The following is a 23,355-nucleotide window of genomic DNA, read 5'->3' on the forward strand; positions in this document are numbered from 1 at the left end:
GCTAAGCATCTTGTAAGTAGAGTTCCACCTTGTTTTGCAATCTAGCCCTAACTTGTGTTCCAACTTAACTCTAACATGTTTGGCAATCCTTCAAACTTCTCAATTCTTTTAGGTGTGGCTGTCCAATAGGCAACACTATCACGGATCTTTGCAATTGAATCCTTAATCACTTCTAAACCATCTTTCACAATCAAGTTCAAAATATGGGCAGCACAACGCATATGCAACAGTTTTCCATCTAATAGCAGTTTTGACTTGCCTATCTTTTTCAGTAGTTTAGTGATTACCTTGTCATTTGTGCTGCAATTATCAAGAGTCAAAGTTGAGATCTTCTCATCCATGTTCCATTCCACCAATGCATCATAGAGCAGTTCACCAATAACTTCTGCTGTGTGTGGAGCAGGGACATATATGAACCTTCAAACAAAAGACAAAGGCAATAAATTATAGCAGCAATAAGGAAATATTATCGCAGCAGTAGATAAATTCAGTTTTTACACAATACCTCATGATAATATTTCTTAGTACCCATGAATCATCAATGAAATGAGCTGTTATAGCCATGTACCCTCTTTTTTGGTTATCTGAGGTCCATAAGTCTGTTGTAATAGCCACTCTAGACTTGGTACTAGCCATGTAGGACAGGGCCTTTTTCCTTTCTTCATTATATGCTTCCATAATATCCTTCCTAACAAATGGTTAAAAAGGCACAATTCAGATTTAATTGTATGATAAAGTAAATACATAAGAATTGGTACAGAAGGAACAACCAGTACCTAATAGTGTTTCGAGTCACCATCTTGAACCATGGCTGCAATGCAGTCACAAATCTCCGAAAACCAGCATGGTCAACAATGCATAAAGGATACTCATGCAGTGCGATCATAGCAGCAAGCTCCTTCCTAGCAACTTCTGGATCAAAAGTGTAGTTCTCCACAGACACTTTCCCTGCCTCCATGCAACCGAACCTCAAAGCTGATTGTTGAAGTGTCTTGTTCTGGCTTGCCAACTTAATCCTTTTCAATGTACAGATTTTCAAATGATCATGAAGATGACTTGTTCCATTTTTGCTTGTCCCTCCAAGCTGCTTATGGCAATGAAGGCATTGAGCCTTGACAATACCACACACTTTCACCTTCTTGAAATCCTTCCAAACAACAGAAGTAAGCTTCCTCTTTGTGCCAAAGTCCGTGTCCTCATCCTCCTCACCATCAGAAATTGGAATGGGATCAGAATCATTAACAGATTCATGTGCAAGTGATTCTTGCCTACTGCTGCTCCCACTGGCTGGAGTAGTGAATCTGAAAAATAACAAATAAATTTGCATCATTCATAATGAGAAAAATACCAACAGATGTTAAGCTGCAAATAAAAATTAGTACAACTAGAATGCATGTCATGAAATCTGCAATCATAAATAATATGCATAGAAATTAATTGAATTGCAAGTCTACAATCATAAGTAAGCCATACAATCTAGTTCATACATGGCAAAATAATGCGTTAATGACAAAAATAAAAGGCGCAGCGAGCTGGAACCGAACCCAATATATTTTAGCAGCCGGACGCCACCCTCGATTGACGCTTCTGGAGTAGTCGGAGCAGGAGCTCCTGTAGCTGCAAGCCGGCTGGTCTTTTTCAATGCTGGCTTTGGTGGCCGACCCTTGGCAATAGAGCCCGACGATGGGCCACGAGCTGAACCTAAGGCAGTAGCAGTAGGTCGCACGACCGCGTGGTGCCAGATCCATGCCGCACGAAGGCGGATCCAGTAGCAGGCAGCCCGTCGGCGGAGCCAGACAGCCCATCGAAACCAATGGCGTCCCTTGTGAGGACCGCCGGACGTGGGTTAGTGAGTCAAGGACGCAGCCATGGAAGGCAAACAAAGGCCTCTAGCGCTTCTAAGCAGGGACCAAGGAAATAAGAGATGAACGATGTCTCACCTTACATCATCTTCGTCCAAGCTTACAATTGGTGATGCCGGGGGTGAAGGAGAAGCCATGGTGGGTGGTTGCCGGACTCCGGAGTGCTGCGCCGACTTCCCGTTCTCCAGCTCCAGCGTCGCGCCTCCGCTGCCCTCCAGCGCCGCGCCTCCGCTGCCCTCCAGCTCCAGCGTCGCCGTCGCGCCGCTTCCCTCCCTCGGAAACCTCGGTGGTGGACCGTGGATGTGGATGGTCCGATGGTGGAACCGTGGAAGGGGAAAAGTGACCGTGAACGTGGCGGCTGTGTCTGTGTGCGGGTGGAAAATGAGAGGTGAAAAGGAAGAGATAGGGTTAGTGTTTTGCTTCTATGTATATACATGTACACAGTTATGGGCCTTGATTGTTGTGGTCTACTGGGCCTTTATTATTATCGGGTCTCCACGGGGAACGGGGACGGGGGAGGCACACCAGACCCGCCCCCACGAAACCCGACGGGGACAAATTTTGTCCCATTTAGCTCCCCGTGGGGAGAGATTTTGCCCCAAACCCATCACCAAATAGGGGAATTTCCCGCGGGGAATCGGGGATCGGTTCCCCGTTGACATTTTGAATGCACACGCGATTGCTCTTGTCTTCATGCCGCAGTAACACGCGATTGAGTTGTCACCTACTCTACTCTTGCTAGGAAACAAGCGATGAAGGTATGGGCTTTTTTCTCTTTTGCTGCTGGGCCGTCGATGCCACAAAAATTCAGAGGGCTATTGGAGTTTCTGGGCCGCGCCATGGGCCACAGCCCATATCCGTCATTGCGCTCCATGGGCCTGTTCACCTGCTCGTTGAAGCCACAACTTGCACAATCTCAGCAACGGAGCAGCGTCTCCATTTGCTTCGACGGCCCCTTGGTCTCCGTATGTGAAAAATATTATGCACTAATTTATTATAAGAGAAAAACACAGTATAATGGTTGATAAATCGTGCTGAGAAGTTCAAACGAGATCAAGTGTGTCTATGCGAGTGACCTATCACCATATCCTATTTTTCCGTGCGCGTGAACATATCTGGAAGTTCTAGTTTAGTTTTGGATAATTGATAAAACCTTAGTGTACTAATTATTGTTCGAACTGAAGATGAGATAGTATTGGTTCACACCAAGATGTGGAGCAAGATGATGGTCATGGGGATGGTGATGGACTAAGTGATGGATCAAGTGCTCAAACATGGAAAAAAAGGAAGAGAAAAATAAAATGGACTCAAGACAAAGGTATATTTAATAGGACTAAATATACAATTTTCTTTTGCCATTCAAGACACTAAATGGTGTGTGTGACAGTGTGAATGGATTTAGAATAGATAACCATATTGTATAATAAAGAGGAGAAATCTTTAATTGCAACGGTTATCTAATGCCGCTAAGTGTGAGTCTTATTTACATATACTTTGTGCTTAGTGACGTATTGAGATGCATAAGAAAGCACGGGGGAATTCCTTGCGAAAAACTATCTCAAGTGCTAACATTAGTTTGATGACTTTGGGAACAGGTAGCACTTGTTTTGAGCACGTCGTGGAGTCTGGACACGAAATTCCAGCTCAGAGCTCACAGGGCTTAAATTGCTTAGCAGGAGCTCTCTGTTGCATTGGCGTAATTAGCTGGAATTAAATCATAGCCGAGCTGAAATTTCCAGGAGCTGAGGCGCCGAGCTCCTCTCTTAATAGTACAACTATTTGTCCTAAATTTGACCACGCACTCTATTGCATCTTGACCGGCAAAACAAACATCTTATTTTATACCTTTGCCTTGAGCCCGTAAGATTTTGGTTTTCTCTTTCTACTTTTCCAAAGAGTGAGCACTTGATCGTCACTTATGGCCATCTCCATCACATTGAGTGCCACCTTGCTCAATCCTTGGATGTGGACCAACCTCTTAACCACAACACTAGAGTATAGGGTTAGTCCACTTGGTTGTATCAATTAGACAAAACCAAATATAGAGCTTTCAATCTCTCCCTTTTCGATAACCGATGATACCCATTACAAAGGTAAGAATTGAATTTAAATTCCAAGCTAATAACATACACAAGTGCATGTCATTAACTTGGATTGGATTTGTGTTGTTTGCCCAAGCATTTTGACCACTTGAAAAAGATTTGGACTAGTTTCACAAATCCAATTTGGTAGTGTTAGCTCCCCCTATATATGTGCAAGTGTGTTTGGATTAAAGCCTGCATATATGTTGGATAAGAATTGTGGAAGAGTTATTACTACCAAATGATGCTAAGATGTATAAGGTAAATCTTTAAAGCATGATATCAATCGGAGTTGCACATTTATTTCATCCCTAGCATCATGGTTAGCTAGATATCAAAGAACTTTTCTCAAGACAAGTTCTGCTCCACCTCCACTGTCCACCCAAAGCAAAAGCTTCAAGTATGTCTGTAGAAAAGGGGCAAGTCTAGCTCTAATTCTTCTAAAAGAGAGATCTGTAAAGGAAATAATTGATTTATATCAACGACAAATGAAATGTTCATCTTGAAATTGGAAATCGTATTTTTTTGAAAGTCTTTATAAATAATGACTGGACTAGTGCCTGCACGTGCAAGGAGGTAACTGCTGACCTACGTTATTGTTGGTCCAGGGTATAATGAACTTAGGGCGGCTTAGGCTCTCGCTTCTCGCAGTTTTTGCTATGGAGGCGTGTTAATCAAACATCTAATAAATGTCTCCTTGCAAATAGTCTTGGGGAGCCAGAGCTATTTTTATCAGCTTGTTCGCTTGAGCTTATCAGCCGAATTTGCCACACAACAAATCAGCGAACAATACTTTCTGCCATGTCTTATTAGCCAAACGAAAACATGATTTCTCCCCACATGCTTGATATAAATTATTATAAAATTTTCAATGGAGCTATTTTTTAGAATATTTTTCAAAACTATTTCAGCTCCATCAGAGAAAGCTAACTAGCCCTTAGCACTTGACTTGAAAGCTCCTCAATAGGGACGTACAGTGAATGATGGTGAATCCAAACTTTGTTGAAACAAATTCTTGTGTCTTCTCTTGGTATGCTTGATTCTCATTTATATTGATATTCTTGTGACTTCAATAAATCTATTCCCTTTTTGTAACTACTTGTGTGTAAGTTCCGAACAAATTTACTTAAGAAAACATCATAATGTCACCAACATGCGTTGGTTTGATATATATGCATTTCAAAAGAGGAGTATATCTTGTATTTTGAGTTCCTTAGAAAAAACAACCATATCTAGACAAATAGACCACCTAGGAGACCATCCGTTTTTTTAACTAATTTTGCTATTATGTAAATAATAGAAAACACATATTCATACGTGTCTCACTTGTGGAATAACGTCTAAACTACTCTCAAAACTTTCTCACCTGCCCCCAAGCCGTCCTCGTCATAACTAAATTATACAGTTTACTTATAATTGAGATAAATCTTTTAAAACTTAGTTAATTTATAATTAAATAATATTTATTAAATATAAACAAAAATACTATAATACTTATTTTACTAAAAATTTTGCAACTATACAAGGCCTCATCCCTTCGATGTTCGATCCATCCCTGCCGCCAGTGAGACTCTTCTATCACCGCGACCCGTTGAGTCCGTGACTCCTCGACCCCGCTCCCTCGTCTCCGTTCTTCTTTCGTGAGTCCACGACCTCTCACGGCGGCCGGCCGCGAGGTCCGCTCTACTCGGCTTGGCTACTTCCCTCGGAGTCCCCGTCTCCTGCAGTCGCGTTCCTGCTGTACGCTTCGCCTCTCCCTTCGCACTCCTCCTTCCCCAATCCCATGCCACCGACGCTGACTGCTCGCGCTACTGCAGCTTCGCCGCCGACGATTCTGCTACTGAGCTGCGGTGGACTTATCGGGTCTGCCACACCCGTCGGGGCTCCGCAACCCCTATCGGGGACGGGGACGGGCGAAAGATTGCGCCGATACGGGGGCCGGGGGCGGGGAGCGGGGAAAAATCCAGATATCGGGGACGGGGACGGGGTAGCACTCCCCGCCGGCATGCCCCCGTTGCCATCTTAGCGCCCAACAGCCAATCAAGGAACCAGAGGTACCGTCTTTCCCCTCCCCAATTCGAGCCTCCTTTCTTGCATTTCGGTCGAATCCCAGGTCTCACCGAGTCAATTCTCTAGGGTTCTTGCTCCCCATTTCCGCAATTGGAGCCACCTGCTTTTACTTCCTCCTCTGTACTCGCGGAGTTACCAAAGCTTCAGATTTCTTGCTTCTTGGCGGCAGTTTGGTAGGGGTTGGAGTGCCAGAGCCGGAGCCCGCTGGAAGCTGATTTGGATTGGTTCTTGAATTGGGCGTGTCGGCCGGCGTCAGTGAGAAGTTTCCATGGTTCTTGGTTTGCTGTTGGAGTGTATGAGATAACACAGGGAAGGAGATTGCGGGAGGGTAACAGAGGTCGAGGAGCGGGCGGCGGGGCACGGGATGATGGAGCCCCAGGTGGTGGACCTCGAGGATGACAGCATCAACTTCTGGGCCTCCCTCGGTGTTAGCCCCCACGTGGACCAGATGCCACTGCACAACGTCCAGATCGTCGACCATCAAGCTCAGCCACCACTGGCGGCGGCAGTGGCACAGCCGCAGTCCGTCTGCAGGGACCTCTTCCCGGTGGAGTCGGACGCCTGCCTGGAGCCTCGGCTGGGGATGGAGTTTGAGTCTGGTGAGGCTGCCAAGACGTTCTACATTGCTTATGCTGGCCGTGTTGGGTTCTCCGTTCGCATTGCCCGGTCACGCAAGTCTAAGTGCAGTGAGTCCATTATCATGCTAAGATTTGTGTGCTCAAGGGAAGGGTTCAGTAAGGAGAAACGTGTCGTCGCGGCTGCGAAGAAGACAAGGAAGCGCCCTGCCTCCATCAGGGAGGGTTGCAATGCCATGCTTGAGGTGCTCCGCAGAGGTGATAGCAAGTGGATTGTTACCAAGCTTGTCAAGGAGCACAATCATGAGGTTGGGCTGCCCAGTCGAGTGCAGTATATCGCCATCGAGAGTGATACTGTTGTTGACCCTTACATTGGTATGGAATTCGAGTCCCTTGAGTCCGCCAAGACATTCTACTACTCGTATGCCAGCCGTGTGGGGTTTGAAGCTCGTGTACGTCAGTCCCGCAAGTCGCAAGATGAGTCACTTAAGATGCTGAAGCTTGTGTGCTCTAGGCATCGATACCATTCAGGGCGGGAGAACAATGGAGAGGATACCAAGAGAGTACGTGCATTGGACCCCTCGAGGGATGGTTGTGATGCATTGTTTGAGATAATTCGGAAGGGAAAAGATACCTGGACGGTCTCCAAACTCATCCTAGAGCATACCCATGAGCTGAACCCAGCACCAGCAAGCAAAGTTCACTGTGTTCGGTCACAAGGTGAGGTACTTGTCATTGCAAATAATTTTGCGGACACACGTAATCTCCTTCTGAATGGCCAAGATTCTCAGTATCCAAGAGAGATGAGGTATAATGATTTAGGGCCAGAGGATGCTCAAAGCCTATTTGAATACCTTAAGAAGCGACAGGAAGAGGACCCTTCATTTTTCTATGCTGTGCAGCATGAAATGAATGGGCACAATGCCAATATCTTCTGGGCTGATGCTAAAGCTAGGATGGCTTACTACCATTTTGGTGATGCTGTTAGGTTTGAGACAGCATATCGGAAAAACAAGGAGACTATCCCTATCGTCATATTCTCAGGTGTCAATCATCATGTGCAGCCTGTTGTTTTTGGCTGTGCACTACTTCTTGATGACTCTGAAGCATCATTTACATGGTTGTTTGAGAAATGGCTTGAAGCAATGCACATGGGTCCACCTGTTTCTTTGCTATCAGAGTTGAACCAAGGAATGACAGCTGCTGTTGCCAAGGTATTACCCAATACCCACCATATTTTCTGTGAAAAGCATATCTTAGACACAATGAAGGAGGATCTACATGGTACGTGCCCAGATCCAGAGGCTTTTGTAACTGACCTAAGGAAGTGCATTGATGGGTCCAGAATAGAAGAACTGTTTGATTCAGGTTGGAACTCGGTCATCATAAAGCATGAGCTCAGCAACAATGAGCTTTTACAGTCTCTCTATGATATTCGCCAACAATGGGCCCCGGCATACACAAAAAAGGCATTTTATCCCAGAAACCTGATGCCAACAAAATGTGGAAGTATCGAGAAGGCTATTGAGAAGTACTTTTCGTCCAAGACTGAATTGCGGGTGGCAGTTTGGCAACTTGGACAGGCAATTTCTAGTTCATTTGAAGCTGAAGTTCAGGCAGATTATTTCACAATGTTTCAAATGCCAGCGTTGAGTACAGCCTCACCAGTAGAAAAACAAGGGAGTTCAATATTCACTAGCACAATATTTGCCTTATTTCAGGGGCAGTTTGTTGATTCTTTTGGGTACCATGCAGAGAGACTTGATGATGATACAGTACACAAGTATCGTGTCAAGAGATATGAAGGTGATGAGGAGATACATACCGTCTATTTCAATCCCGATCGAAGTACAGTGAATTGTAGTTGCTGCCTGTTCGAGAGCTGTGGTATCTTGTGCAGGCATGCTCTCCGGATTTTCATTATCGAAGGAGTACGTGATCTTCCAAAGGCTTATATCCTGAAACGTTGGACAAAGCATGCAAAAAATATTATCACCTCTGATAACTACACTGATCTGAGGGGAGACCATGAAGATCCTTCAACTGCAAGGTTCAATGATTTGTGCTGTCATGTGGTAAAATTTGCAAAAGAAGGTTCAAAATCCTCTGAAATCTATGCAGTCGCTAAAGATGCACTATCCAAGGCTTTTGATGAGGTAGTACAGTCGTCGAAGAACTTTAGAGGGCAGAAAAATCCGCAAAGCTATACAATGTCACTGAAAAGGCCAATCAAGAAGTTTGGTAAGGCCAAAGATTCCTCCGGTAAAAGCTCAAAGAGGTCAGCATCTAAAAATCCACTCATGGAGAGTGATGATGTTACATGACCATATATCTTGAATCCAGGAACAATGTGATTTATCTGTCCTACCTTGTGTGTAGCATCATGCAATTTAGTAGTACCAATTAGTGAATTAGATTGTAGCTGGCTGCAGGATTGGCTATTAGCAGATCCAGTGGCTGTAAGGGTTCTAGTGAACCCCTCACCTCAGAGGTTAATGCTCAAAAGAGTTGTAGAAAGATGCCTTTTTGTGGAAACATTTATAAATACTACTCCTGACAGACCACTTTTTATGGGAAACTGTGATCTTAGGTTTCCATGTCTCATTGCAGACCAATGTGATTTTCCTGCATCTGCATGCTAGTTGCAGTTCAATCTTGTTGCTGCCAGCACGGTAAATATTGGTCTTTATCACCCTGCAAGTGGCAGAACGCACAGTAGTAACAGCTGTGGTAGGATGCTGTATGCTTAGTGGCTATATTTAGCAGTTAAGTACTCCCTCTGTTCCAACCTGTAAGTCGTATTGACATTGTCCTAAGTCAAACTTGTCTATCTTTGACCAAGTTGAAAAATATATTAACATCTACAATATCAAATGAATCCACTATCGAAATATTATTTCCTGGTGTGTGCAATGAATATAGTTTGATGTAGCAGATGTTTGTGCATTTTTCTATAAACTTGGTCAAAGTTAGAGAAGTTTGACTTAGGACAAAGCTAAAACGACTTACATTTTTTAACTGATACAATGATTACATTTAGCAGTTAAACTGATGCAATGGTTGAGTGGGCCTTGAATTGCATGCATGTATGGCCCATAATAAATACTTTTTCCTTGAGGTTCTCATATTTATAGTCATTCAAATGAAATTTAATGACCTCTTACATAACTATGCTCAAAAAAAGAATGACCTCTTACATAACAATATGTGAACTAAGATCTTGAAGTGTTTCTTTAATTGTTTTTATTCTGCACATATAGGTAGCTACCAAACTGCTTACAAGGTCACATACCACACAAACATTGTAAGGTATGATGGCACTTGCTCACTGTTTATTTATAACATTGCTTGAAAATGTGTAGCAGACATTACATTATACATAATCACATGTAGTGGTTAGTATCCTTTGTCCTGAATTCCAATGGTCAATGTTGCAAAACATCATTACTATCACTACCTAATAGTTACTGAGTCATTCATACCTGAATTGATTGGTGCCTTGGTGGCATGTGCTCCCCCCTCTGCATACCCCATTCTTGGCATCCTCTGTCTAAAAAAGATCCCATTCTTGGCATATATCCAATGGTCCTACTCATCTGAAAAAAAGTTCCCTCTGCTTGTCTAACTTAGCTGCATCTCATGGCTTCACAAATGGAACAGCTTCCTTTTGTCCTCCTGACCTTGGTATGTTGGGCTCTGCTGCCATTTATGCAGCATAGTAGAGCGCAACAATAATAACCAGATTGATGCTACTGAGTCATTCTCTTCCATTTATGCAGCATAGTTTGGCACATACTAGATTGATGCTATATTGGGTCCCACTGCCAAGTTCAGAGTTATTTAACTGGTCCATGTAGAGCACAAGTTAATGAGTGTGTTTTTGCAACTTCTGAATTATGTGAATTTGTATTCTAAATTGCAGTCAGTTCTGATAAGTTCCATTATAAAGTACACATGGGGATGACCATTCATGCGATGAAGTGAATATACACATGAACTTATGCAGGTCATATATATTCTTGATTCACATTCTTTTGTTAAATTGATATTAAAATTTCTCAATCTGTGGGGTTGCTTGGTTACACTGCAGTGTACACATAGAATGGTGAAAGAGATGCTTTGTTGAGAGCTATAATCATGTATTTCAGCTGGGCTGAATAGTTTCCTTTACTTGTGTACCATATTTTGTTATGATGTGCCCTTTCTATGCCCTTTTATATCCACAGCAAATGTGCTTCTAAATGGTTATATAACCTTTTAATATTCTGATTAACAGTACTTTACTTTTGGTTTACCAGAATGGTGACTCTTTAGCAGTCATAGCTTAGAGCGATACAATTTACATTATGCAACAATATGAGTTTGCTTCCTGTATCTTTTTCTTTCATTATTCTGTACTACCATGTTGTGGCTTGCTTTTCAATCCAATTCGTCATTCACTGGACTGGAAGTGTAAAGTTCACTTTTGGATGAAAGGCCTGGTTGTTGTATTGTCACTGTTCTATCTTCTAAAAAATGGTTCTTTCACACTGCATGTACTTTATTACTGTTCTAAGTTTGGAACTGCAGACAAATCCATTCTTGAGGCCTTGTTTTGGATTGGTCTAAACCCTGCCTATCTACGTGGATTGTTACGGACTATGGAACGTAGGGGGTAGGAGTGGGAGATTGGAGGTCGGGGTTTGAAGGCACGGCGTCGTACGGGCGGCGCCGTGCTTGACTTCTGGGCGGAACAACGAAACAGAGAACAGAGGGGGTGCAGGGTAACCCGCCAGGGGCAAGAGAAAGAGATTAGATCTCAATCCCTGACTATCTCATTCCAACAGTAGTGTTCCATACTTATACAAGAATCTCAACAAACCCAAATCTCACTTAACCAAATATCTAGCTAATCAAACGACTTCCTAAACTTTAGGATCCTATGAACTGAAATAGCCCAGGGCGACTGCTGGCCCAGGCCGTGGTGACCGGTGACCGCGTACCAGCCCCTCAGCCCTGATGCCTGTGCTGGTACGTGTTCCCGGTCATGACATGGATGCACAGGGAATTTGAACTAAATTCCCAGCATCCATGTGGATTGCAGGATTGGATCGGTATGCAGCATCCAAACAGGCCCTAACGTTGATGTCAGGGCTGCATAGTGGGCTTTCCTATGTTTTTTTTAAACAGATTTCCTTTGTCTGCAAACTGTTAAACATATTTTTGAAGACTACATGGGGTCAATGTTTCTCATGACTTCTCATTCTTGTTCCCTCTATCATTTCCCTGACATTTCTGTGCCACTGTAATTTGTTTACCACTTAGTCACCCTGCATTCATAACCTAATCAAGATAATAGTCGCATCTTCCACTACTGCTATATTTACTGTGTGTTATCTATCATTTTTTACCAGTGGTTGCTGTGGCAACACCCTTAGTTTGAGTCTTTGTTTCTTGAGTGAAAATTTTATTAGGCTTTCAATGACCAAGAACTTAAGATTTTAAGCCCCTAACTTTATTGCAGTGGCATATCTGTATTTTAGAGTCTTGTCAATTCTACGAGTTTTCTCCTTTAAGTTTTGCATTATATCTTAAAAGAAATTAAAGCTGCCTGTTTTTATTTTGTGTTCAGGCATCAAACATCAACACATACATGTGTATGAATGTCAGTTCACACTGCACATGGGCCAATTGAGCTCCTTTTGAAATGTCTTGATCTTCCTTATAGGTAGTTTCTTCTGCTCACTTGGACATCTTTGTAGAGTCTAGCACTTGCTTATTCCTAGTTAGTTTTAGGGGCACCTTTATTTCCACTCACTTTGAGAAGCAGTCAAAATTTTCTCCTAGTCTTGGAATGAGTTTAACACCACATACAACAGCTCAGTTGATGGTGAGACGTGTGCTGAATGCTGGAATGAGGCCTTCACATTGGTTTTGCTCCAATGGTACTCTACAAATGATGTAATTCTTATACTGTCGGTCAGTTTCTTCCTCTCACTGTTTTGGTACCTGTGCATAGCTAAAGCCGAAGACGATGTGCCAATGCTGTGTTCTCTTTTTTCTGTTTGACAGGATGCTAGCACCGAAAGTGTTCAGTAGCAACTGCATGCCATATTTCAAGTTGGCAGCAGGCTGAAAGAACAAAGAGCTTTTTGTTCACTTCAGTTTCTTTGAGATCCTTCTTTTTGTGAGGGAGTTTCCGAAGATCCTGTCAGCATGAGCTTTGACATGCTTTCAGCTGGAGGTCACTCTTTCTGTGTGTCGTCTTGTCAATGTAAACATGTTGTTACAGTACTGAGCAAAACAAAAAGATGAGTGGAGTCATCAAACATTTCCCCCATTACAGAAGCAAGTGTGATGAAAAGGTGACACCTCTTGTGACACATGTCCTCACAGTTCACAGCAGATCTGATTCGGTGGCTGTATCTTGTAGGGTGCTGTTAGACATGTTCCTTGGGGGCAAGAAGCTCAGTTGAACCTTTCTGGAACAGCTCCACGCATGAACATCACGACGCAACATGGTCAGTGTACAGTGGATGATAAGTAAGAGCACGCACAGAAAGAGAAGGACCACTGGAGCAGCGTGCCAAGATCTGTCGAGATAGAAAGCAAGAACATGTGTGCACAGACACGGCACAAGATCTAGCTCGAGAAGCGAGCTGCGATCGCCGCCGACTGTCGGCATGCTGACCACTGTGGCATCTTACCTGAGAACAGGATACGAATGGGAGGAGGAGGGGAAGGACCACCTTTCCTCCATCAAAGAATGCAAGGTGGGTGCATCAGTGACCACTGATCAGGCATGTGCAACCTGCATCAGGCTCTCCTCGTTTGGCTGGGTGTGCGTGCAAAAGAGAGGTGGTGATGTTGGTGGTGGGTTTTCAGTTGCAAATTGCAGTGTTTGGTGACAGTCGTGCGTGCTGTTGCAAGTGTCATGCTCAGAATGGGAGCTTTCAGTAAGTCCAGGCTCCTCCTTTGGTGCTTCCAGTCCCAGGCAGACGTGTCCCAGCAGCGGTCATCTCCTCCCTGCTCATGTCTCCATCCGCCCGCTGATCATCCCCACCAAACCCGACGCCTCCGCCGGCCCACGGTCTCGCCGCGCGGCCGAGATAGGGACGGATGTGTGCTGTGTGTTGTCGCCGGCGTGGAGCATGTGGCCGAACTGATAGAGCACTTGGCTGGCTTGCCATTGGCCGCCGGTGGCCATGGGTGCATGCCTGGGTTTCTTTAACCTCCCTAGCATCATCGGTTCTCGCTCACGGCTTTTCTTGCCTTGCTGAGTTCATCACCTGCATAATGCAGGACACATACATGGCCGCTGTATGTAGCTTGCTTAGTTCCCTCCCTCCCCAATTATCATTCTAATGTCAAACCTTTCTTATCCTGCGGCTGGATAATTGAGTGTGCATCACTTGGATAATATTGTAATTAGCTGTTGCATCCCCTTTACTTGACTCAATGTGGACCAAGTGAGTTCTCTTTGCTCTTCTTTCTATACCATAGGATGATGCAGAGGTGGACCAGTTGATCCAACCTAGTCATGTTCTATAGTATATATATATGCTTAAACTGAAGTGAATGAATGCTTCTTTCCATGTACTACCTTATCTATGCCGAGTTATAAACAGTGTTTAATGTTAGTGGTGACTATATAAAGTGAAAAGAATTGGGCTGTGCACTAGATTATGAAGTGAAAATCGACGCCAAATCGCGAGAAATACTCTGGTGATCCGTGTGTCCCATAGTTTTCATAGCGATTGATCTAGTGCCCAAACCAAAAGTGATCTGAAATCGCCTCCCCTGTACCAAAGCAAGTTCTGCTTGTATCACGGCTACTAAGTTTGGTTGTGATACGCAACATCGCGAAAAGCGAATTCGCCTCCCTTGAATTGATATCTTAGCTCTTCTTTTGGAGGCTCATCATCAACTTGAATGACATCTTAGCTTTGCTCATATTATACACACATATAAAATCAGCTCGTGGGGTGAGCAGATGGTGATGCTCACTCGAGTAAAGGCCGGCAAAGCTGCCGCGGATGAAGAGATCAGTGTAGGAGTTCGATGCAACTAGCCTAGTTGGCATTGGGCCTCACCCTTCAAAGTATTCCCAGAACTAACTTAATGATTTCATCACCCATATATATAATGCATTCTCAAGTGACAGTGCTTTCTTGTGAACAACAAGTACATGCTATATATAAAAACGTTAAACTTGATATGCGGCCAAATCAAGGCCAAGTCCTCCTTGCTAAAACAAGATTCTGGCCAGTGTTTTTCTATTGTGTTGTGTGTTGCATTGTAGCATCGTCATCCATCACTGGTTCTGAATCCCAACGCAAGAGAGCCTTTGGAAAGGGGGACAAAAAAGAAGGCAGTGGCATTGTTCCTGGCTTGGCTACAAGTGCAAGCGAGGAGCTATGTGCTAACCCAGTTATTACTAAACTCCAAAGGTGAATTTACGAAAGCATGATGCATCATGTCCTGTCGTGCTCATTCAACCGCACATGTCATCTCGATAGGATTGAGTTACAACTTTCAGAAAAGATAGGATCGTGTTAGAACCATCTTCATAAAAATCAGGAAAAATGAAAACGATGGTTTGGCCATCCATTAGAGCAACTCCAACATTCTTTAATAGATCATTAGCTAAATCTTTGACTATTCCAACTCCTATAAAAGAGTAGGGAGGAAATTTGCATCGTATCTCTAACCGTTTCTAATAATTTTGCTCCTGTGTTCAACTCGGCCTCTTCCACCGACCACCAACATTTCTTCTTCCATTGTGTCGACACATAGACTTCCATGGCTGACTATGTCAGACCAACGGCCATAATAGGCACCCTAAGAATCTCCAAAGCGAAATCTCAATTGCCTGACGACTCAGTACTCTCGTATATGAAAATAGTGGTCAGATAATCAATTCTGATGAACCTCCTAGGCAGAGACAATGGCAGAACTCTTCCATGGCCGATTATTACTGTCCATCGCCGACATCCTCACACCAAATATCATTAGAGACTGTAGCAAGAGGTTTTGTATTCTCTAAAACACTTATCAACTTTATCTCACGTCTCAATTGCAATTTCGATTATTTAACAATTAGCAAATGATTTTTTTCGAAACACATATGAAACTTTTGTTGTGGCATACCCTCTCTATTAAAATCCTAGGTCCGCCAACTAATAGCCACAGCTGTTCTCGACTTGTCTTAGACGTCATTGTTGGTCTTCTCTGTGTCGCACTTTTCTCCAAATATTTCATGACCCTCTCCGATGTGATGTTCGTAAGCAAGATAACATTAGGTAGCAAAAAACTCTGAAATGTATCGCTTAAGAACGAGCTCACCTCTAAATTTAATTGTTGCATAGCTTAAATTATTAGACCTTGCATAACAGTTGGAGGATAAGTGAGTGCATCCAAAAGAGTGATGTCCTCATCAGTTCTTCTGTCCTCATATATATGGACCTTTAAGATTAATTGAAATTATTTTGAATATTATGTGGGTCAAGCTCAAGCCCAATTATCCTAACACGATAGCTTACATAGAACATAAAAAGCATCATACTACGTAAGACAACCTAGACAGTGTGCCATTTTTTCGCCACACAAACAAGTAAACATTGCTCAACACCTGCACACACATATATAGGCCAAGTCAGTCAACGTCCCATGACTTGTAGGAATCAAGGCAATCAACACTTGTGAAACAAGAGATCCATACATGCTTTGATTCAAGGCATGTATAAGTGTATTCTCGTTGCATCCATCGGTCACAATTATCTAAAAAAAATACATCGGTCACATTCAGGTCTTCCATGTATGTTTCTTTGTGAAGGTTACCCATGTAAATATAATTAGGTATATATATTTTAAAACAATGGTAGAAGTTCTGCCACTCAATTAAGACGAATGAGTTTATGTACAAGAAAATATTTAGATATATAGCATCAACTGCATTCAAGCATGTGTCTTTCATGTATTATTTGATTACATGAATGCATCATGTGACCGATGTCAAATGTAGCGTACAAATTCCCTTTACATCAAGAAACAAGAGAACTTTGCAAATTGCAAGTATTCCTAGCTCAGTGGAGTAGTAGTAGCTGTCCAAGAAAGGTAATGGTGGTTTAAGTGATGGAGGCAACAAAGACAGAGAATAGGTATCAATGTGGTCATGCTGTGGAAGGATCTATATTGCTCGTTCCAATTAGTATGCTATGGATATTATAGCTCATCACTAATCATACTAAATATATGGATTAAAGAGAAAGAAGGCAACGACTTTGCTGGCACTATCTAGATTGCACAAATCTGAGAGATCCTTGAGAATCCTTTGCGAATTTTGAAAGAAGAGGTGTGGGCGTTGTGTTTTTGTTCTTATTTTCTGGGTGGGGGCCTGGCATGCATTGCGTTGAAGCTATCATATTCGTTTGGAAAAGACAACAAATGGTCTACTGTTTATTACCATTCCTTGTCCTAACCAAATTTTGACTGATTATGATAGTCTATAGTACAGTTTTGCAAATGGTTTTCTAGGTTTCTAAGTTTTTTTTGCAAAAGTGTCTATCACACGTTTTTCTAGGTTTCTAAATAATACTCCCTCTAGCCCATTTTACCTGGCGTGAGAGCCCGCGGGTACTGCAGGTACCAAGGAGAATACAGGGACATACGAATTGCATTAACTGGATGTTGCGATCAGCACCGCGCCGCCGGCCACGAGTCGGCCTTAGGCCAGTCTCAATATATATAGTTTTATAGCACAGTTACCAAAACTATAAACTAGTTAACCGAGGTACAAGAGTTTTATGAAGATGAAACTCCTCTCTCATCTGATGAAACTCCTTCATTTAATGACTCTGCCAAGTCAGCAATTTTGCTTATGTGGCACCTTATTTAATATGTATGACACTCCCATGAAACATGCATTGAGACTGGCCTGGGGTTTCATTAGAGTTTCATGCACATTAAATATGCTGATGTGGCACTATATTAATGAAGAAAGAGATGATAAGAGTTTCATGGGAGTAGAGAGAGTTTCATCCCCATGAAACTTCTATGCACTGTTTCCAAAATATTAATGTGTTGGAAACTGTGTCATGAAACTCCCATTGAGGATGGCCTTAGGGCACTCACAATGCAGACTCTATCATAGAGTCTAAAGTTATTTATTATCTCGAACAATGTGGACTTGGAGTCTAAATAAGACTTGGAGTCTTATTTTTTCTACATCTTTGTTCAATAAATATGCTGCCACATCAGCAAAATACCATAAATAATATGTAGTTAATTGTCTTGGACTCTGTGATAGAGTCTTGCATTGTGAGTGCTCTTAGGCCAGTCTCAGTGGAGAGTTTCATGACGTTGTTTCCAAGACTGCCATGTCATATGAAATAAAATAAAACTTGGATAAAACACCCACTCTCAATGGAGAGTTTCATTTCATAATTTCATAGGCATTTAATTCCAAGACTCATAGAGAGTTGGTAATCGTGTCAAGAGAGTTTCATCTAGATGAAACCCATTTCTTCTCTCTTCTTAAATACACTGCCATGTCATCAAAACAGCCTATGTGGCAACTTATTTAATGCAAATGAAACTCACATGAAACTCTCATTGAGACTGACCTTAGTTCCCAAAAAATTTGCACATGCATGATGTATTAAATTTAGACAAAAACAAAAACTAATTACACAGTTTACCTGTAAATTGCGAGATGAATCTTTTGACTCTAATTAGTCTATGATTATACAATATTTACCACAAACAAACGAAAGTGCTACAGTACCCAAAATCCAAAATTTTTGCCAACTAAACAAGTCTTTAATCGTTTTCGGTTAGGATTGCTGGAGTTGTTTCCCGCTGAAATTCTGCACATCTGTTTGGCTCCGTATGTCTGCACGTCTACACGGTGGAAACCAAATACCTAATCTGAGCGCCAATTCTCAAAAATGAAATCTGGGCGCCTTGGCCAACTCCCTCACCTGCGGACGATGCCATAGTTAGAAAAAACGCAAAAGAGTAGGGGACAGAGTACTACTTGCATGCAGCGACGTCCGTTTGGTTGCCAAAGAGTAAATGGCTGCTAGCTTGCATGCTTCCTCGGCAATTGCATGCACCGCCCCGTGGAGTAAATGACGATGCCTCATATACATGCGGCGCCCGATATTACGGGCAATTTGAGAAATGGATATACGCCGGGTAAAACGGGCTGGAAGGAGTACTCCCTCCGTACTTCAAATAGTTGAGGTTTTGGGTGACTTTGCCATTTTCTCAAAAGCTGACGTTCTGCACCGTAGAAGAGAGAATTTGACGCGACTACCTCTGACAAAACTGAGCATTAGCATTGAATGTCTCCTTAGCCCGCACGCGTCGCGTCAATTGATTGGATGGATGAGTGGTAGCCTCACGCATGGGCCTATCAGGCTGCGCTCCCGCACAAAAAATAGCACACTAGGGAGTCGAACCGCGACCACTAGCCTCGGGCTACGAAGGTCTCACCAACTGTGCTACGCTAAATTGTTGTAAAGTAAACACCCGCAATGCTATTTAATAAGGGCAAAGGAGGAAAACTAACCCCTAATTAATTACTCCTTGGTTACCACAATCTTGTCCTAAACGTCAACTAATTCGGGTACAGATGGAGTATTTGGTAAAAATATCAGTGGCAAAAGTAGCTCTGTTGGGGTTAAGATACCCCAGATATCTCAAGGCACCGATTAGTTAGCCACTCGAGCGACCCAGCTGGCCAAGGCCCACTAACTGCGGACCACATACCTAAGCCATGCAAGCCCCGGGCCAAGCACCAAGTTTGGTCCTCCACGACCACTCCCTTCTCCTTCCACTGCATGCGCCACACAACCATGCTCGACCTCTTCGGCTCTCCCTTGTCTTGACCCCTAGGAAAGGATGGGAGAGGCCAGATGCCAACAAGTACACCTGCCCTAACAGAGATAGGCATGCTCTGCTCGCTCTGCCATGACAGAGAGGATGACCATATCTCAAAAGGCAGGATCTTGGGGTAGATGCCATCCCTGCGCACCCCTGCATAGATAAAGACAACACCACAAAGTAGTGACGATTGGTATGTCACTACACTGTCCAAAGTTAGCCTGACAAGACGGATGTATGACCCCACCCACTACGGGATGGGTTGTTGCAAGACCTCGGCCTTGACTTCATGAGACAAACCTGTAAGTGCATTCGCCCCCGATGTGGGTTTTGATAATTAATGACAACCAAATTAGGGACTAACATGTTTATCGAGCATAATCTACAGGTGTTAGTCCACTGATGGAATTGAACGAAAACATTTGGTGAATTATAGCACCCCTAAATTTCCAATGGACGAACGGTGTTTCGACTCAAGTGGCTACAAAGTTTTTATTCTTTGCTTGAGTTATAGGAAACGCCGCACTATCAAGAGGGATGCAAATTGAGTTGGTAAGATGAGGATAAGAGTGCTCAGGTCAACTTAGCTCTTGCGCTTGAGAGACACACTTGCACGCACGAAACAACTAGGAAGTTTCTTCTCTGCCAGGGTGAGCCGGTAGTACCGACCCTCAGGGCCGGTGGTACCGGCAGTGCTAGCCCTTCTCCTGAGTTTTGCGAGAAAATGAACTACCGGTAGTACCGAGCTCGGGCCGGTGGTACCGGCCAGCACCAGTAGTACCGGTGTGAAATGCCGGTAGTACCGACAGGCCAAATCTGCGCTGACTTTGGTTGCGGAGATTTGAACTGCCGGTGGTACCGGCCTTCCACCGGTGGTACCGGCAATGGTCGGTAGTACCGACAAAAGCCCGGTGGTACCGGTAGGCTTATTTCTCGCAAATCCTAGAGACTTCTTACCGTTAGATCTGAGGTAGCCGGTGGTACCGGTGGTTGCCCCGGTAGTACCGGCAGTTGTTCAGGACCTTTGTATAAATAGCTCTTCCCTCATTTCTGACCGTTAGCTCTCCCATTCCTTCAACTCTACATCTGAGAAATCAGTCTCCAAGCTTTGTCTCACCCACTCTCTCTCCCTCTTTGCTCCTAGACTTCACTCCTTGAGAGATTCGAGCTAGAGAAGTGAGATTAGAGAGTTGGGAGCTTCGATTTGTGACTTGAGCACTTGGATTCTTCGTCTTGCCGGTTTGGTTTGCATTTGTTACTCTTGGGTTCTTGGAACCCTAGCCGGCTAGGCGTTCTTCGTGGTTGCCCGTGTTGATTCATTTGTGAGGGCACCCCGAAGTGTTTGTATAACCCTTTGATTCTTAGTGGAAATCTTGAGCTAACCTGTGTGGTTGCTTGAGGGAGGAGACCTAAGTGGTCACCTCAACAACGGGGACGTAGGAACTCCTTCGTGGGGATTGCCGAACCTCGAGAAAAATATCTTGTCTTGCTGTGGAGGTAGCATCGACTACCCTTGTTCTTGTGTTCTTCGTGTTCTTCCTCTCTACTCCCTTTCATAGGTGAACAAGGGCCGATCTACATTTTGGAGAAGAACCGAGCCAAGGGAACTTCAACATCATCCTCTACTACATCTAGGAGAGTGGGGTAACTCTCAGATCTGAAATCAAAACTCAATCTACTCTGATTTCGTAGCTCTCATAGGGCGTCGGTAGTACCAACAGTTGCGTCGGTAGTACTGGCTGTCTTACACCGGTAGTACTGGCCCAAACTGTCGGTAGTACCAGTAGGCATTTAACTTCCGCAACTTGAGCTTTTGAGTTTTAGGTTTTTAAGATACGCCTATTCACCCCCCCTCTAGGCCAATTAGATCCTTTCAAAACCAAGCCACCGGGAGCCTCAACCCGACAACCTAGTATCAAGGTCTACATTTCCATGACCCGAAAGAGCAACCAGTAGCCTAAGAGCAGCTACCTACTCCCTCAATGTCACCACAACGCCACCAGGCGAATAGGAGACGATAACGAAGGCCATGGCAAGACCTTGGAGAACCACTACCATGCCAACAGTGCCATCATGACTGGCACAGTAGCATCACACCACACCATGTCATGGTGTGGGGAGCAAGACCATGACAAGCATAATGATGGACATGCCTAGACGTTCGATGACACCATGGCAAGACATAATGGATTGTCGGCCAAGTTTACTCGCTTCTCCCTCCCTTACGCTTTTGACCACTCAGGTCGGGAGAATCCATCTCTCTACATCGAATCTGGCCCCTGAACTCTATCTAAGGGTGGCCAGGCCTCCCTTCATAGGGGACGAAATCTCAAGACTCCATTCGGGCTTTCATTCTCCTCATTGCTCCTACCCCGAATCCCTTAGTTTACACACCCCCATTGTAAGACTTCAGAGCACTTGAACTGAGGAACATGAACTTACTACCATCTCTAAGGTTGGACATAGGGCTCCGACATAAACCATTATAATTTTCTTGTGTCTTTGAGTACTACCATCGTCTTCCTAGAGCAGCGTGGCACGCATAAATTCACTCGTTGGTTTATAAAACACCGACAAGCTCCTTATTTACTTGTTGTCAAGTTGATTGAAGGCATAACTTTATGTGGTTGACTGTTCACAATCACAAAGCTTTACCTTAACCATCATTTTAGAATGTAAACTAATCTCCCATGCAAAATCCATCTTGCACACGCACTGTAGATGATAAGGGCCATGGGTATTACCTTGGAAAGAACATCTGGCTATCTGGACAAAGGGTGGGCTGATCTAACTGCTTAGAGTTCGGTTGGACGTGGGGTATCTTCTCAGGCAAACTATGGAAGACATAGATAGACTCTGATCAATATATATAATTGGTCATGTTTTAACAAATTAGGAAACATATCACAACCATCTAGGTAAGGTCACTAATCTTTTAACCCTACCCAAATAAGGTGAGTAGGGGGAACCTAGTTCAAGGGATCATTCACATCAACATCCACAAACACAAGATATAGGGTAATACCTCAGCTCGAGGGCTAAATCTGTATAAAATCATAGCTATAGGAATGCACACATAGTCAGTGACAAAACACTAATCAGTCGGTGTGCTAGGGGAGAGTGCACTTATATCCATCTTAACAAGCTCAATGGCTATGATCATTGTCAACAGAACCATCTTCGCCCCTGGCTTGATTCTTTACTTCGGGAGACTGGACTTTGTCATCGAAAAGCAAGGTGACTCACTCCTGACATGACGCTCACCCAAGCGAAGATGTTTGCTTTAATGACCGATGGGATAGAAGTTTCGAGGAGCAGTCGATCTTGTTCAAAAAGGGCCTTAATTCCCTTGTTATTCTAGGTGCTTGGACTCTCTGGAAGCATCACAATAGATGTTTGCTTTTGATGGTGCTTCTCCTAGTGGGTCTCGACCTTTGCTGCCAGCTATAGAGGATTTACATATTTGAGATTTGGTGGAAGCATGAGGTGTCAATTTTCTCATGGCTCTTATGCCGGAGGAAGGTTTGACCAATATGTGTTTAATATATGTGATCATGCTCGGTCTATTGTTGTAAAGGTTGCATTTTTTTGGTTTTAATATCTAGGCTTACTATGGGGTCGTGTGCTCCTTTTGTAAGGGATGGTATCTTGTGTTTTGTTCTCTTTTTACGATGATACACATCCTTATGCGTGTTCGAGAAAAAATGTAACCATATAAAATGTTCGAGTTTATTGTTCTAATATATATACCCTACACTAGTACTTCATACAAGAAATCAATTCTCATGATTTGAAATGTTTCATGGCATGAACATGTTACTGAATTCTAGTATTGTGCAAATGCCTAAATTACAGTTATTAATGATAGTTCTATGTTTTAAAAATAGGTTTGAACTTTTA

At 43.5% G+C, this 23,355-nt stretch overlaps 1 protein-coding gene across 11 annotated transcripts; it reads left to right on the forward strand.

The window, feature by feature from the left end:
• LOC8080870 (protein FAR1-RELATED SEQUENCE 5) lies at positions 5,508 to 14,049 on the forward strand. 11 transcript variants are annotated; one of them, XR_002454956.1, is made up of 7 exons: positions 5,508 to 5,997; positions 6,080 to 8,866; positions 9,849 to 10,594; positions 12,200 to 12,295; positions 12,447 to 12,546; positions 12,640 to 12,932; positions 13,001 to 14,049. XR_002454956.1 is itself a non-coding variant. In XM_021464837.1 (3 exons), exon 3 carries the CDS (start codon positions 6,378 to 6,380, stop codon positions 8,910 to 8,912), a length of 2,535 nt encoding a protein of 844 aa, XP_021320512.1. In that variant the 5' UTR covers positions 5,508 to 5,683; positions 5,761 to 5,997; positions 6,080 to 6,377; the 3' UTR covers positions 8,913 to 9,159. The 11 variants fall into 11 exon arrangements, 2 of the variants coding, with proteins under 2 accessions (XP_021320512.1, XP_021320514.1); XR_002454960.1 differs by having other exon boundaries at positions 12,452 to 12,546; XR_002454957.1 differs by having other exon boundaries at positions 9,849 to 9,897; positions 10,511 to 10,594; positions 12,200 to 12,546.

Source organism: Sorghum bicolor, chromosome 7 (genome assembly GCF_000003195.3).
Source record: "Sorghum bicolor cultivar BTx623 chromosome 7, Sorghum_bicolor_NCBIv3, whole genome shotgun sequence".
NCBI lineage: Eukaryota > Viridiplantae > Streptophyta > Magnoliopsida > Poales > Poaceae > Sorghum > Sorghum bicolor.

Bases quoted from the DNA above. Each gene is read 5' to 3' on its own strand.
- LOC8080870 (XM_021464839.1), top strand. From the start codon at position 6,378: ATGATGGAGCCCCAGGTGGTGGACCTCGAGGATGACAGCATCAACTTC.